This window comes from Cyanistes caeruleus, chromosome 8 (assembly GCF_971803275.1).
Source record: "Cyanistes caeruleus chromosome 8, bCyaCae1.hap1.1, whole genome shotgun sequence".
In the NCBI taxonomy this organism is placed as follows: Eukaryota; Metazoa; Chordata; class Aves; order Passeriformes; family Paridae; genus Cyanistes; species Cyanistes caeruleus.
In genome coordinates, this window is record NC_141708.1 from 9866479 (window position 1) to 9882513 (window position 16035).

General features: G+C 49.1%; 1 protein-coding gene across 1 annotated transcript; it reads right to left on the minus strand.

Moving 5' to 3' along the window:
* Window positions 1-440: 440 nt before the first annotated feature.
* On the minus strand, window positions 441-13098 carry DUSP5 (dual specificity phosphatase 5). Its single transcript, XM_023929273.2, has 4 exons — window positions 9799-13098; window positions 5540-5682; window positions 3893-4112; window positions 441-2078 (listed from the first exon to the last, which is right to left on the minus strand). The coding sequence occupies exons 1-4, from the start codon at window positions 10190-10192 to the stop codon at window positions 1678-1680; spliced, it is 1158 nt and encodes a 385-aa protein (XP_023785041.2). The 5' UTR covers window positions 10193-13098; the 3' UTR covers window positions 441-1677.
* Window positions 13099-16035: the final 2937 nt, after the last annotated feature.

The following is a 16035-nucleotide window of genomic DNA, read 5'->3' on the forward strand; positions in this document are numbered from 1 at the left end:
AAAGGTGAAAAGATGAGTAAAACCCACATGGCCTGGTTCCTGGCACCCAGAGGCACTGCATGTCACACACAAGCTTCGCTCTAAGGACCAGGGCATGTAGCATCCCTTGCCATGGGTTGGAAGGAAGTGGGGGCTGTGCCTAATTCAGATTTTCATCTTCAGCAAGATGGTAAATCTTATATAAAACATGCATGAATCAAAACAGAAGTGCCTGCCTGGCTGCTGGGAAGTGACGCCACCGTGACTCATGTCATTCTGTTTAAAACAATCCTCCCCCTCACCTTCTCCCCTCTGTAGTGATGCACCTTGGTGGCTTTTCAGCACACAGCACAGTGACACTTTCCCATCTCTTCTGCCTTCTTACACCACTTTTACACCATGGTGTTTTTCTCAGCTGACCTCTCCTGCCACCAAGCTCTCCCAGATCAAAGTACAACATCTTTATTTTCCTGGCATTTTTTTCCTTTATTATTTTTTACACACCATAAAACCATTTCAGGTTTTCTTTCACATTCACAAGATCTCCTGGAAATTATTGCCATTTCCCATACATATTACATATTAAAAAATAATAAAAAGGTCAACAGACAGAAACACTCATTATGAACTCCCTGTGGACACAGAAGCCAATGTGAGCAACACAGAAATATTTTTTTCTGGACAAAAGCTGACTAGAGGTGACCACACACTCTAAGTAAGTCACATAACACTGAAAAAGACCACTTGACCACACAGGATACACAATGGGAACACTTGGAAAGGGATGGAGAAAAAGCTGTCTTGAAGCTGAAAGCTTGCCAGGTTTTTTTGGTGTGAAGTCCAGCAATTACAGTGTTTTACAGTGTTATCTGATGGGAAGTGGATGTGATGAGAATTGTGGAGACATTCAAGTATTCTAGGGCTGTTCTTAAATAACAGATGGGAGGATAATAGCTCAGCAGGGTAGCTGATAGACGTTAAGTCCCTGCTTTACTTAAAAGCACATCCAGTACAAAGGCAAATACAGAAGTACAGGAAATGCCACACCTGAATGGACCCACTGGTCGGCGTTGATATTCAGTTACACTGTGGACAATACCTGACACTTCAGAGGCTGGAGGAGAGGGGATTTTCACCTGGTTGTGCAACAGTGTCCTGGGAAAGGCACTCCCTCTCCCCACTCCAGCGCTTTGCTACCTGAAACATGACACAGGAGAGGGAGGAGGAAAGCCAGAGAAAGATTTGAACAAATTATCACTCCCACCACCTCTGTGGTTGCAAAGGTAGTGCTTTTCGTTTTGCTTGCTTCCCTGCTGCTGCTGTTTATTGCTTGAAACTTTAAATAAGGGTCTTTTCAAAAATAAGACTGGAAGGAGATGGGAACTGAGAACATACTAAATGGATTTCTCATCGTTCCCCAGGAACTGGAAATGCAGTAGTGGGTGCACGTTGTGTGGTTAAAACCCTAAAAAAGCACTTTGTATTTTTTTTAAAAAAAGGACAGTAAAAGTTCAGAAAACCTGCCATGCTTAGACCATTTCCATCTTACAGTCACAGCATATGGGAAGTATGACCCATGACAACCACTCCATCTCAGAGTAAGTGGATGAAGTTTCTCTATTGCACATTCATGAAATGTTCTTGTCGGGGATCACAGTTTGGATCAGGACCACACCAGCTCCAGGCTCCCCACTGTGTTCAGCAGGACGAAGATGCTGTCATTGGGCTGAGCTTCAGCTGGTGGACAGGAGAGTGGATGGGCACAGAGCTCAGCACTGAGGTAGGAAAGGCAAAGCACGAGCCCTCAAAGTTTTTGCCTAAAGTCAGTTCCTCCGCAAAGAAAGATGCAGCTTCTCTTTTGCATGAGGCGACGGGAGGGCTGGGGGTGGAAGACAAGATCTCTGACTCGTACTGTAGCAACTGGCCCATGAAACCAAAGTTTGGTGAGATCAGGCTCCGGCGCTGCTTGATGTAATCGAAGGCTTCGTCCAGGCGCAGCTTCTTTGTCTTCATGAGATAGGCCATGCAGATGGTGGGGGAGCGCGAGATCCCCGCCTCGCAGTGCACCAGGATCTTGCCTCCCGCTCGCCTGACGTAATCTGGGGGGAAAAGCCATTGCAGACATCAGCTGTTGTTGGGGATGGAGGGGACACCGTGACACACCCAGTGCTGGGGGGACACAGCCAGTCTACCAGCATGAGAGACTTGCTCTTCTGTTGGGTACTAGGGGTGACATAGAGATTAAAAGACAAGGAGGACAAAACCCAGCTTGTGACAAACCTGAGCTTGGTTTCAGAATCTGTGGATCCTGATTTGGTTATTTTTGCATTTCTTAGGAAAGTTCATCCCTGTCTCCTTCCTTGGGCCTACTTCTCTTTTGGAACAACTGGAACTGAAGAACACTGTGATGCAAGCAATGCTGTACCTGCATTTCGCTGCCTGCAGCTCAGAATGTGTAAAGCTCAGCCTGGCCAGCCCTCCCACTACCTGGTCACTCAAAAACTGCAGGGGCTCACATCATCTTTGCTAGAAAAAACAGGATTCTTCTTCAAAATCCTAACTCAGTGCTTGGCCAGTTGGCAGCAAACAGCAGTACCAGGAGGTACCCTTGGGTGGAGAGGCTGAGCTCAGTCCCTGGGGCCTCATCACAAAGCACACAAGCACTGATAGGCAGTTGCTAATTACAGCCTGGTCAAAGGATGCTTGGACTTAAGTCAGGATATAAAAGGCTTATGCAAAGCACCCATTTTGCACAACAGGAGCCACTGTGGTTACTCACACAACACAATGATTGTTATTAGATTAAAGAGAATGTGCTTAAAATAAGCCCTTTCCACACAAAAACACTGTTCAGAAAATAGACTTTTCTCTGCTCTATTGCCTTGAGCAACGTGTTCAAGCTCCAATTTATGGATAACTGTGAGTGTAGTGGTCAGAGAAACACAAAGAGCTAAGGAAGTTATCATTTGCCTGCCTTCAATTGTCTGTCAGGGGACTGCCACCATGACCAGTTATATTTAGCTACTGAATAAAATAAAGAAGACATGGATTTGAATCATCCCCAGAATCTACACCACATGCTCAATTTTAAAATAAAGTGAAAATTAAAGTTATCTCCAAAATCTGGGAGATTTCCTAGTGACCTGGCATCTATCAGAAGAGGTTGAAGACAGGACAGAAAGGTGCCATAAATTATTATTTCCCTGAAAGGTATGAGATGTCCCTTTCTGGGAAGGGCAAGGACTCAGAGCACCCTCAGGTCAGGTTTTTATAATTCTGCCTGCACTGTTGAAGGACTCAAACTCAGCTGAACAATGAGTCCAGTGAGTCTATAACTGTGTTTTATTCTCTTTCTTGAATATTCCTGGAGGGCAACAGCACAGTTTTCAACACAATCTCCATCCAGGCTCAGGCTTCTCCACCCCACCAAACCATTTTGTGCTTCTCAGGGAGAATCCTCTCTCCTGTGCTCCCTGGCACAGCTCCTGTTCACTCACCCACCCTGCCGAAGGCAGGAAGATTTGAAACTGAATAGCACAAACTTTTCTAAAGGCCTCCTCATTTTGTTGTTTTGGGGTACTTGATTAAAGGGTGAGATATCAGTGTGATCAAAAGAAGGAATGGAAAGAGCTCTGTGATAAGGGGGTGATGGGACACAATGGATTTCTAGGACCCCACCTTTGGGATATCTCAGCACAGTAAGGCAATAAGCTGACTCTGCTTCACCTGGTTGTTACTGAGTCTGGTATGGAAGTCCAAGGAACTGGTGTTTTTTCCTTCACAAAGTTCAGTAGACTTCAATGTGTATTTTATTTTAAAATTAATTAAATTAATAAAAAATCATTTATTGATTTTATATTTTAAATGAGTTTAAAATACATGTAGATCTGAAAATTTGTTAATTTGTACCTACCAATGAAGTCTATGGCTTCCTGAAAGTGAGAGCTGATGTCTGCTGTGTGACTGTCCTCCACTGGGATCCATTTGTAGCAATACTGGTCTTTGAAGGAGTCTGAGCTTTTCCTGGAGACATTTAGCAGGGCTGTGATGTGCAGGTTGGCAAGAAACTCGCACTTGGAAGCATGATAGGCACTACCAAGGTAGAGAAAAGGCAAGATTTCGACTGGACCACCCTGAAAGAGAAGGAACAGAAACATGTAATTATTTTTTTGATTTAATTTCATTTTTTCTTTCATTCTTGGGTCCTGAGACCCAAGAGCAACCAAGGGAGCCCATGTGGATGCCTGCTTCCTCCTTCTCTGGTGTTTTTGGACCCCAGTGCTGGTGGCTAATGAATCCCATGGCAAAGCCCATGCAGGAAAAATGTTTTCACTTTCTTGTCCACATCTGCAAGGTCCAAAGTCAGACCCAAGCTATTCATGTGCAGGATATTTGTGGCTTTCTTTAAAGTGCTGCCCCTCACAGTGCACCCAAAGTGCTTTCACGTGTGGCACCCATTCCCACTGAGCCTTTACCAAATTAGGGGCAAGGCAGGGAGCCACATCCAGCAGGGAGGAAGATTAGGACAGAGGAAGAGGCTGCTTTGGCACAGACAGTGCTTAGCCCCTCTGGTCACATCTCCAAAAGTGAAACAAAGCAAAAAAACTAGACATAGGCTTTCCATCCCCCTTCACCCCACACCTCTCTGGAGCACAGCACCTTCTGCGTCACCCACCCTGAGATGCCATCTCAGTTCCTCCTTCCTCAGCACAAGCAAAGGCTGGATGACGAGACGGCAAAGAAAAGCCACCATCTGACACAGCTTTCTGAGCTGGCAGGTAACTTTCCATGATGCACAGGAGCTACTGCCACCCCCCAGCTGCAAGAAACTGCCTTTCTACTCCCCCTGAACTGTCCCCACGGTAGGTTCCCATGCATCAGGGACAGCTGGCAGCCGGCCAAGGTGGCAGGAGGACGCCTGGTGTGGGAGGTACTCCCAGAAGAGCAGAGAGGCATCACAAGGGGACTCCCCTGAGCAGCAGGAAATGCACGCCCTGGCGGAAGCGTCCTGACCGCAGGGTGACATCTCGAGCACACATAATCCCCGGGCAGGGTGGGCACACAATGACTTCCTCTGTGGAAACCCCACTTCCCCAGTCCAATGGTGGGTCTCTCTTCTCAGAGGCACTGGCCCATCGCCAGCCTCAAATTCCTCCTGGGATCTCAGAGGAGTCTTGGACAAAATGTGTTCCTTTGCCTGCTGGAAAAGTGACACTCCTGGCAGCCTCTCCCCTGCCCATTTCTCAGTCTCCTGGGAAGGTGTGAGCTGCTGATGGCTGATGCTGTCTGGGTGTGCGATAAGAGTTCATAAATACGATTTTGGGGCTCGATACAGTGTTTTGCCTCCTTTTAATTTTGAAGCCAGGCTGAGGTGATGCTGACCAGCAGCACAGAAGGGCAACTTATCCAGCACACAGGCTGTCAGCCTGGACTGTGGCAATTTACTGACAGCCCATGGCAGCATCAGGGCCACTGCCACCCTGCCAGCCTCCAACAGAGCCCAGTGGCAGCAGGGAGAAGTCCCAAGGGAAGGGTCACCCACCACAGCCGTGACACACACCTGGTCATAAGCAGGTTTGTGGTTGGCACTCTGCTTCTCACAGTGGCTGGCAAGGTTCCTCTCTGCCTCCGTCCTCTCTGGGGAAATGAGTTTTCCATTCACGCAGCACTCAGGATATTGAGAGTTAAAGGTTTCATATCCCCCTAGGGAAACATCAAAAAGAAGAAGACATGAATATTTGCCCTCCCAAGGACTGGTTTAATTCAAGTGAAGGACAAACAAAGCTCCAGTGCTTGCAGCGCAGTGGGATAAGCAGTGTCCAGCAATGAGCTCCAGGGGAGGGTCAATGAAGGATAGTGCTCCTCTGGGAAAATGGGTTTGCTTAAAATACTTTGGACAGCCAAGTAAAAACCTCTGATACCACTGACAATTATTAATTTGCCAAAACTCAGTGAATCCAGCCTAAGGCTGTTAGCAAATGTAATTCTGTTGAGTCTAGCAATCATTAACTGACTAAAAACCATCCCCCCAGGTTTCATACATGAGCACTAATTCCAGAATTTGAAGAAGAGATTTCTGTACTCAGGAGTCATCTTTTCTAAACCTGTCATTAATATATACACTGTGACAACAGACAAAATATTTTATTTGCATTTTTAAATGGACATAAACACAAGGGGGATGGTTGCATCTGTCTCATTAATCACCACAATGCAGAAGACAGTGAAGTAATGAAGATGGTCCCACTGAAACCAATCTATTAAATAACAGCTATAAAACTCAATGAAATCCTGTGACAGCATTTGACAACTGAATAGCCCCATATGAGCTATTCTACACGGTTAAGTACTGCGCTCATTTCATTCAGTGCGCTGGTAATGAGAAGGAATTAATCCTGTTATTACATTGTTACTCAAAGTTTGTCGTCAGCTAAATTGTTGCCTGTTTCCAGGCTGGGAATATTCTGCATAGAAGCACATAATCTCAAAAATGAACCTGAGTAAATCAGGTAGCAGAAGCAGCCTGGAAACATCAGTGATGTGCCACATGTCTGCCACCTGTGCTTTCTCAGAGCAGAAATGAATGGCCCATGAACAGTTACATTCAATAATCCCTCAGTGTGGCCCTCAAGTAAACAAGGCTTGGAAGGCAAAGTCTCCCGTTGTGATTCATTCATCTGCAACTGTTTCACCCTGATAAGCTGTGCTGGTGCGGGTGCCCGGGTGCAAGGAAGGATTGTGAAACAGGGGAAGTGCTGAAGATCAGAGCAGCCGCAGACCCCCACCAGCCTCACTGCCACGGCAGCCTGGTTCAGCCACCTCTGACAGTTCAGCCCCACAATGCCAGTGTCTCATCTGTTTGCAATGTTTTAGCAGATGTATGCTCAAATTCATGACGTGCTACTGTCGCCTACTCATTCCCGCCGTGAGGTCCTCGTGTTGCAAGTGGCCAGCATGATCCAAAGCCTGCTGAATGTGATGAAAGTCTGTTTTCCATGACAGAGGGCAGGAGAGTGACTTTAGCACTCAGCACCTGCACCTTTCCTCCTACCCCCAGCCACATGCTGCCAGCTTGTCCCGGAGCTCACAGCATGAGGCAGTGGTCTAAGTAGTCAAGTGACCATGGAGACCATGGTGGTGGTGGGAGGTGTTTGATAAAATGATATCTACAACAACTGGGTTGAATAAAAGATATCCCTAGCAACTCACAGTGTGGAAAAAAAACAAACACAAGAAGCTCTCCAGAGTTCCCTGATCTCCAGCTGCCCTTCATGGGGTGAACTTTTAAATCCTCTTGTTTTGCACAGCTGACCTTATCTTCCCCCAACCCCCCAGTCACTGCCATTGCATAGGAAAAATATGTGCGATTTATATAAATAGCCATGATCCCTATTTATGCACTATGCTGTTGCTTTTACTCTTGAATGAACACAGAAATCTGCCCAAGCCAAACCTACATGTGTGTTTGAACAGACACGAATGTCTCGTGTCTCGTGGGGCAGCTAACACATGCAGCTGGTGAATGGTTAATTACAAGCCTTGGGGATCAGGATATTTGCAGGCCATTCTTACAGTGAGTCATCTGCTCATCCCATCCTCCAGCAATCTCCTCTCTTCCCCCTCCCCACTCAACCTACCTTCCCTGAGGTCATTTCTGCAAATACTCAGTTGCTCATCATGGAGAGCTGAGCTGCACTTCCGTTTTAATCAATATGTAATAGAATCGTTATCAGCGCCGAGGGAGGACCTGTTATTTTATCTTTCTTTTTCTCTGACACACAACCACTCTCACCATGCTGGGGCTGAGCTCAGCCAGAGTGAAACTGCACCTACACAGATGAAAGATGTGACCCTGCAAGCCAGAAAGCAACAGAGGGAACAGGGAACAAGGCCCTGTGTAATGACCCGCTTCCAGCTGCTCTCTCTGGGACCAGATCCTCAGGATCTTGATGACCTCCTCATATCTTATGGCCATGAGACCCCCCCCCTTAGCACTTAAGGAGCCAACACATCCTCCCAGCTCTCCATGCCTAGGGAGAACAGGAATATAAGAGGAAACCTCAAGGAGGATTTTTCCTGGTGGTTTTATAGCCTATTATTTGCAAATTTAGTAGCAGAGGCCTCCAAAGGACCCTTTCTCCTGATCAGAACCCAGTGTTCCAGGGTGATTTATATCCCCGTTGTGCAAAGGATCTTCCCCCAGGCCACAACAGCTTCCTGGGGGTCTGTCACCCCAGTGAATCACCCGTGCTGCCCACTGAGTCATGGGCCTGAACCCACAGTTCTGAGCACTTCCAGCAAAGCAAAAGGAAACTGCAGCAGGAAAAGCAGGAAACTTTCTCATCTACTGAAAGGAAATGTCTTTAGCCTGAAATCGACAGGCCTTCAAGATACAACATTTCACAACTCAAGATGTACAAAGCAGAGCCTACACTAACCCCTCACCCTGGATAAACTGCCTACAACCGAAGTCACCACTTCAAAGTGTGGGGGTGGTACATGAGGAGGAAAGGATGATTGTGTGGCCAAACAAGTAGTTTGAGAGTCAGCAGAGCTTAATTCCCTAGTTTACCACAGAGTTCCCATCTTGACCCTGAAGATATTTCTTCATCTCTAGTTTAGTGTGGTCCCTAAGGATTTGAATGACACAGTGCCAGTATCTCTACTCTCCAGTAGCAGAGTATGTGCTTTTGGGGTGACTGTCAGATCCAGCAAAGGCTGATAGTGGCTGGACAGAACCAGGATGGTGGCAAACAGCCGGGGAGCATCCCGCTACCTCGGTACCAGGCAATACCAGGCTGAACATGCCTCTGCCCCAGCAGGTGCTTGTTACAGAAGGCAAAAGCTGGGTACACCAGGACAAAACCTAGCGATAAAAGGCTTATTGAAAGTGCATTAACCCTGGCCCATTAGAACACAGGGGCAGGCTTTATTCAAGAAACATCGCTTGGCTTTCTCCTCATTTTCATGGCCTCACGGTATGGCAAGGGGGTTTTTGGGAACTCCTGCCTCGGCCTGGTGCCGCTGCGGGAGCCCCGCGGCCGCCGCTCCCCGAGCAGGTGGGGGCTGCCCTGAGAGAACCCAGAGGCCACAAGGACAAAGGCGCTGCCAAAAGTGGGGGGAGGCAGGGGCGGGAGGACAGGGAAAGGGCGGGCTGCTATGCTCGCTATGCTGTTTATCGTTTTATTAGCCAGGTTTACACGGAAGGAAAACAAAGAACCGCAATCGAAGGGCCGTAATACACGTGAGGGGAGCAAGTATTTCTGTCCCCAGCCGAGCCCCGGAGTTTCGGCTCTAGTTTCCCCTGCCAGAGTCGATATGCCCGACGGAGAGAAACCTCTCCGCCCTCGGTGGAGGGGCGGGCATCGCTCCCAGAGTTTCGGGTGCCCAACACGGGCGTCCCTGTGGCACCGGGCGGAGAGCGAATAGCGGTGGCCCCGTCTCTCCTCATATCCTCAGGGCTGATTTTGTTTCCCACACAGAGCCGATGTCTCTTCCCCTTTGATAATCTGCAACTTTTGCTGTTCTTTACTGATATTTTCTGCTTTCCCCTCAGCCTCTTAAAAGCGTGGCGGGGGTGAACGGAAAGGCATTTCGGCTCAGCCCGCAGAGTCTATCCGGGATTTATTTCCAGTAGGTTGAAAAGAAACAAAATCCCCGCGTTACCTCCCTGCCCTCCACCAATAATCAGGTTCACTGTAGGGCGAAGGAGAGGGAAGGGGAGCATCTCGGGGCGGCCGCCACCCAGGGGAGCTTTGAGGGTCGGGCGCGCCGCTCTCCCCCAGCCCCTGTCCCTCAGGTCCCCGCTCCCCCTCTCACCTTTCAGGAAGCAGACCCTGGCCCCGGCCTCCGGCAGGCTGGAGAGCAGGGCGTTGAGGACGATCTGGGCTGTGCTCTCCTTCTTCAGCTTCTGCCAGTGGCCCGTGTCCTGGTCCAGCACCACCACGGCGGCCAGGCGGGCAGCCCCCGCCGCCCCCTCGCCGCCCAGCAGCAGCCGGGCTCGGGCAGCCGCGTCGGGCACCACGAAGTGGAGCGGCACGGCCCCGCCGCGGGCCCGCCGCATCACCACCGAGTTGAGGTTGACGTTGAGCGAGCCCCGGAGGCAGGAGGCCGAGTAGGACAGGTAGGGTCGGCAGTCCAGCACCAGGCAGCGGGAGGGCTCCTTCCGCAGCAGCTTCCGCAGCTGGCGGCAGTCGAGGGACGTGACTTTCATGCCGGCCGAGGGTCGCGCCCCGACGCAGCCGGGGCAGGAGCGGAGAAAACGGCAGGAGGGTGCTCGGTGCTAGCGCGGAGCGATGCTCGGTGCTAGCCGGCGGCGATGGGACGGGACGGGAGGGACGAAGGCACCGCGGGGCCGCTCCGAGCCCGGGCAGGGAATCCCGGCCGGCGCCGCCGGGCATTTATATGAATGGGAGGCCGGGCCGTGACGACGCTGCCCAAATAAGGGGAGTGACGCGCCCGCCTCCCAAACATGGACATCCCCCGCCCCGCGCGCCGCCCCCTGCCGGGGATCCCCTCCCTCCCCAGCGGCGGCAGCTCAGCATCGGAGGCAGAGGAAGCTGAAAAACGCTGCAAAAATTCTCCACTCATCGGCTGAGGCTCATCCCGGCATCACCCCCGCCCCCTCCCCAGAGCGTCAGGAGAGTAGACAAGCGTGCCGGGGGGGCGGAGGAGAAGGAGGGAAGGGAGGAAGGAAGGAAGGAAGGGCAGAGCTGGGGTAGGCTTCTCTCACCAGGTTGCGAATGGAGTTTCAGTTCCCTTTATTCCCCTTCTCGCTCTATATCCTCACCCTCAGAAAAGCCTGAGCCCAAGCAGACCTGCCTGCGAGAGCTCTGCTGTTCGCGGGATGGGAGCTGCCCTCCCCTCCAACCCCTCGGAAAGAGTTGGGTTCCCTGCTTAGGCCATGGTTTGTATTAAGGCATTTTCGGCAACCGAGACTGCCTGGGGAACAACCCCGAGGATGCCACTACTTAGTTTACAGTCTAAGGAACGAACAAAGAGTAACCAACTGGGACAAAGCAAGATGTGCCATTTCTGCAAAAATTAGTGAATGCTCTGAAACGATGGGGACAAGGATGAGAGGGCCAACTGCAACACAAAAATTGCCGTATGGCTGTTTGAGGGGAGGGCCCCTTTCCCTGTAGCTGCAAGATTGTGTCTCAAGGACTTGCAAGACTTAGACCACTGACCATGCCTGTGCACAAAAGTCATGACACTGAGATGCACAGGAATCAGGAAATTTGGCACTTGCCCTTTCATTGTAAATAGTTTTGTAAAGAGACCAAAATGATAAGTGGAAATTCCTAGAAGAAGTTAAGCAAAAGGACGAACTCCTGTCAAGCTCATTACAGCCTGGGCAAATGACAGTGGAGCTATCTAAGAGCAGGGTGTCATTTATTCTGATGGTGCCCTGAAAGAATGCTCCCCTCAACGGCAGGCAGGAAGTGCCATCCCTGCCTCAAATTGCCTGCAGCTGAAACAGAAAAGCATGAAAGACTGTGTGAAGAAAGCGTTCAAGGTGATTGAAAGAATGGCAACTACTGGTTTTGAAGCAACTCCTCTCCTCTTCCTCTTTCAATCTCCCTGTAGTCCTCCCATCTGGCTCCTTCTAACCTGACCCCCCCCACTCCCCCCCTCTGAGTCAGCCAGGGTATGAGATGGAACAGAAATAGAAGTAGCTTGTGGGTAGGGGCAGATGTTCACAGTGCATCTCAGCGTGGGTGTTGTCCTCACCTGGCCACTGCCATCACGGCAGCCTGGCTCCTTCCCTTTCCCTGCACCCACCCTGGGAGGTAGCTGGGCACTGTCAGAGCCACATGGCTGGGTGAGAGCCACGTGCCAGCACGGTTCCTGTCAGAACTGGATCACCACAGCTGTGCCAAAAACCTTCACATGGACTAGATGGGAAATCTGCCATAGACAGGGGTGCTGTGACCTAGTCCTGCTCACACCAGGAAACCTCCACACCACCTGAACACAACTTTCCTTTCCTGCCTCTCAGCTTCAGGGGCCACCACTTACTCCGTGAGAAGCAGCCTGCTTCCCTTGGGACTCAGACCCCAGCAGCAGCTCAGCTGGCAAACTAGTTCCAGTGGGGCATAGGGAGGGGAAGAGGTACTGCGAGCAGATGCTGGCGTGCTCCTCCCTCCTGAGAGGAAGGAGGAGGCCAGTGCAGTCACAGTATCATTTCCTCTCAGGAAACCCAACTGAAATGTGGAGGGGTGAGAAAGAGAGCTTTTCTCCCTCCACACTCCTGCCTGAAGTGATACCTCTGAAGCCGGGGCAAATTACTCCAGCCCAGAAAATCAATTCTCTGCGGAGCACCTGAAGTTTGGCCCGTGCTGGTGGCAGGGTGTCTATCACCAGACCTGACCTGCAGCTGACCTTCCTCCTTTTACACGCCTAATGCTGAGCATCCAAACAACTGCCTTTCAGTAGATTACAGCTCTGCTTTTGTTTCTTAATGGAGTGAGTCATGACCACCTTTTTATTAGGAGAAAATAACAAGGCTAACAACAGCAGTACTAATGCTTCCTCCGCTGCAGGGTGCTGGATGCAGTGTCCCTGACTTCTCTGCCCACCAGCAAAATGTCTCAGTTGTACTTGGAAACAGATGAGCAATCGGGGCTGATGCTGTCAGGCCTGTGGGATGGACATGGATAATCTTTCCTGCTGGAGCAGCTCTTTCGTTTGTCGGGTGCTCTCAGCCAGAAGAAATAAAGGGCCTCGATTCCTGTAAGTGGTTGAGTAAATTAAACCACTCTCTGCTTTAGGTAGGAAACTCCCCTCCTCCCTGCAGCATTTTACATCATTCCCACTTAGGTTCTGCTGCATCTCTCTGCTCCTCCTCCTGCTTCCCCCATAGTCTCCCAGGCTCTTTCGGCCTTTGTCTTGGGCTTTTATCGGGACTTTCAGATCAGCTGGTCCTTTCCTTTATTTCCAGGCTGTGTTTCCCCTAACCTAGCTCATTCTTCCCTTCTCCCCTCCCCACCTTCTCCAGGCTCTTTGTTTCTGCCTGTTCTCAGTGCTGCAAAAGGAAACTTTCTCACTGCAGCTGGGGAGTGGCTGCCCCATCTCTCAAGCCGTGCTGCTGGACCTCCATCCCAGGGAACAGCATCCAGAACATATTGCCCAAGAGTAAAAAACTGCCTTTTGCAGAGAATAAAACTCCAAACAAGCTTTAAAAGGAGGCTTACATAAATAAATGAACACCATTTCTTGGGGAGTAAAAGAGACACACTAAAGTTTCTAGGGCTTGACTTGCCTCAGCTGAGACATGGGATGCCCTGTCCCAGATGTTACAAATGTGCTTGTACAAAGAGTTAAACCAAACCTCAGCAAGACCAAAGGGGAGAGAAAGCCAGCGAGCTCCTGGGAAGGAGACTGAGGAGAAGGCAGACCAAAGATCATACAGGATATAGGTCAGGGAGGTGTTATAGAGAGTAACCTCAGTGCCATGGAGTCCTAGTCTGGGGCTTGAGCTGCATCATATCCCTGCTGGGAGCAATCCTGAACCCACATCCTCCTGCTGGTTGTGAAATGCAACAAAATTCCTCAGATGAACAAAGCATAACACAAGGCAGCAGAGAAGATGGGTTGGCATTTCTTAAATGTTATTAAGTTTTCCATATCATCAGTTTCTAATTTTGGAGTGGCTGATGTCAAAACACTTACAGGACAAGCAGTGAGATAGGTTTGTGCTGGTAAATGGAGAGCTGGAAGACACTTAAATTTATACCCAGGGCTAAGGTCAGCTGAGCAGTAACAATAGGAGATGGCCAGACTGAGACCTCATTGGTGTCATGACTTGGTCATTCATGAGATAAAGTCTAGGTTCTAAGATCAGATTATGATCATTCATCTCCTTATGAATTTCTCTTAGTCTCAACAGTACACTTGTTGCCAAAAGCTGATTCTGCAGGATGAAAAGCACTATTAGACACAGACAGGAATTGCCTGCACTCAGCATCTCTGAAAATCAGGCTGAAAGGGAATCTCAGTCTTAGTCTGATTTTTACCTGACTCATGCCTACATGACTGTGACTGCACTGATTGCTGTAAGCTGCTACAGTCAGGAGTGAAAGAGGAATGAAAGAAACCTCCTGCCACCTTTTAGAAGGCTCTGTTCTTTCTGTTCCACTAGTTGGTGGCTTAACCCTGCATACAGATGGAAGATAATTTTTAAAACAGGGAATCCATCTATCTGCACAATCAAGTTCCAATTTCTCTGCTTGCCTGATATGGCCCACAGCACTGTGAGCCATATTAATGGAGTACTTGCCAGACCCAGTTATGAATGTAAAGAACCCGTCTTCCCATTTCCAACCACACACTATCCCTGGGGTAGCTGCAGTAATTGCTTACATGGGAAAATAATTTCTGTAGTTAGCTGCTTTTAATGAGAGACAAAGCCCTTTTGTTCTTTTATCAACTTGCTAGTTCTCATTTGTTCTTTTCTCTTCCTGCCACTGCTTCCCCACATGCATTTCTTGCCTTCTCATCCTGTCTATTCCCTTTTCCTGGATATATTTCCCAGGAACCTGCTCCTACTCTGCACTGGCAGATCTCCCTGCACTAACACAGCTATTACCAGCCTGGCTGGGCTTTCACTCACGTCTCCCAGCTATTCCTGCCTTTCTGAACCCAACTAACCTGTCATACTGCAAGTCCTTGTGTGTGGTTATTGCTTCTTTAGACTGTTGTGAGACACCAAGTGACATAAAATATTCCTACATATGCTGTTTAATCGGCTATTAGGACAAGCATATCTTGAAGGAATGCTGTATACTTCAGTCCAGATCTTTTGGAAGCAAATCTTATCATCACTGAATCTGATTCCCTCTGCCTTGGTCTGACTGACTCATTTCTTAAGCACCAGGTTGTTGCCTAGAGGCTATAATCACTTAAGTATAATCCACTGCACAGTGTGTGTTACTATGCCCACTCCACCGAGAATGAGTACAGCTCCTGGGTACAGAAATGGCTTTTTAAGCTCAGAATGGGACAGCTCATGCTTTTAGCTGAGAATGTTTTGGAGCAATTTCAGTAGGCTACACAGATGTAAGCAAACAAACACATTCAGTAAAACCCCATATGCCTCTGTTATATAGAGCACTGTCAGTAACAAGAAAGATTCCCACCCCACAGCCCCTGCTTGCTTTCAGGGGTCCCCAGGCATGACATGGGGCAACCAGTGGGTTAAGGTGCAGGCTACAAACCACCTCATTCCAGCATGAGCATGGACAAAGCCCAAAAAGCTCTTTATCCCACCTTTGCAAACAGAAAACACACATAAAGCAGATCTTGGCTTTGGTGTGCCCTCTGGACATCACCCTAGATGGTGTTTCTGGGTGCTATTTGTGTCTGCTCAGGGTGTCTAGAAGGAGACAGCTGTGGGGAAAGGGGAAGCAGCTGGAGCCAGTGGGCTGAGGGAGGCTGGGGCCACCGGAGCTGTGGAGGGGAAGCAGATAAAGCAGAGCTTGCCTTTCCCAGCAGTAACATGGATAATGGGCTTACAGGGAAGCTGAGTGCTGGCGCTGGGGTCGCTCCCTGTGGCTGCAGTTCTCCATCACTGAGGGCTCCAGGAACAGGCTCAACAAATCTCTGTCCAGAAAGGCTTACACAGAAATGATCCTGCCTTGGGGTACAGGTGGGCTGGATGACCTTTCAAGGAGTCTTCCTACAAATCCCTGTTTTACAGGATTATGTGGGTCACGTTCAGGCACACATGCCTGTGACTTGGTAACTGTTAAAATTAAATGTCAAAATAACCTGAATTAATAACTTGATAAATTTATTTATTTTTACTGAGTGTCCTCTCTGCTCAAGTTGCTCTGTGGTTACTTCAAATATTGTCTCCCTCCCCTGACACTGAATCATCCAGAGAACAAAAAAATAATTTGAATGAAATATTTTTTTTCCCAAAATAAACCTAGTGAAATAAACTTATAAAAGAGAGGAAATAATTTATGTCTTTTATGTTCCTTTCTCCTAGGTTCTTACTTACTTAACCCCATTTAAACTTTGTATCAGCTTATTACATCCGGTGAAAGTACA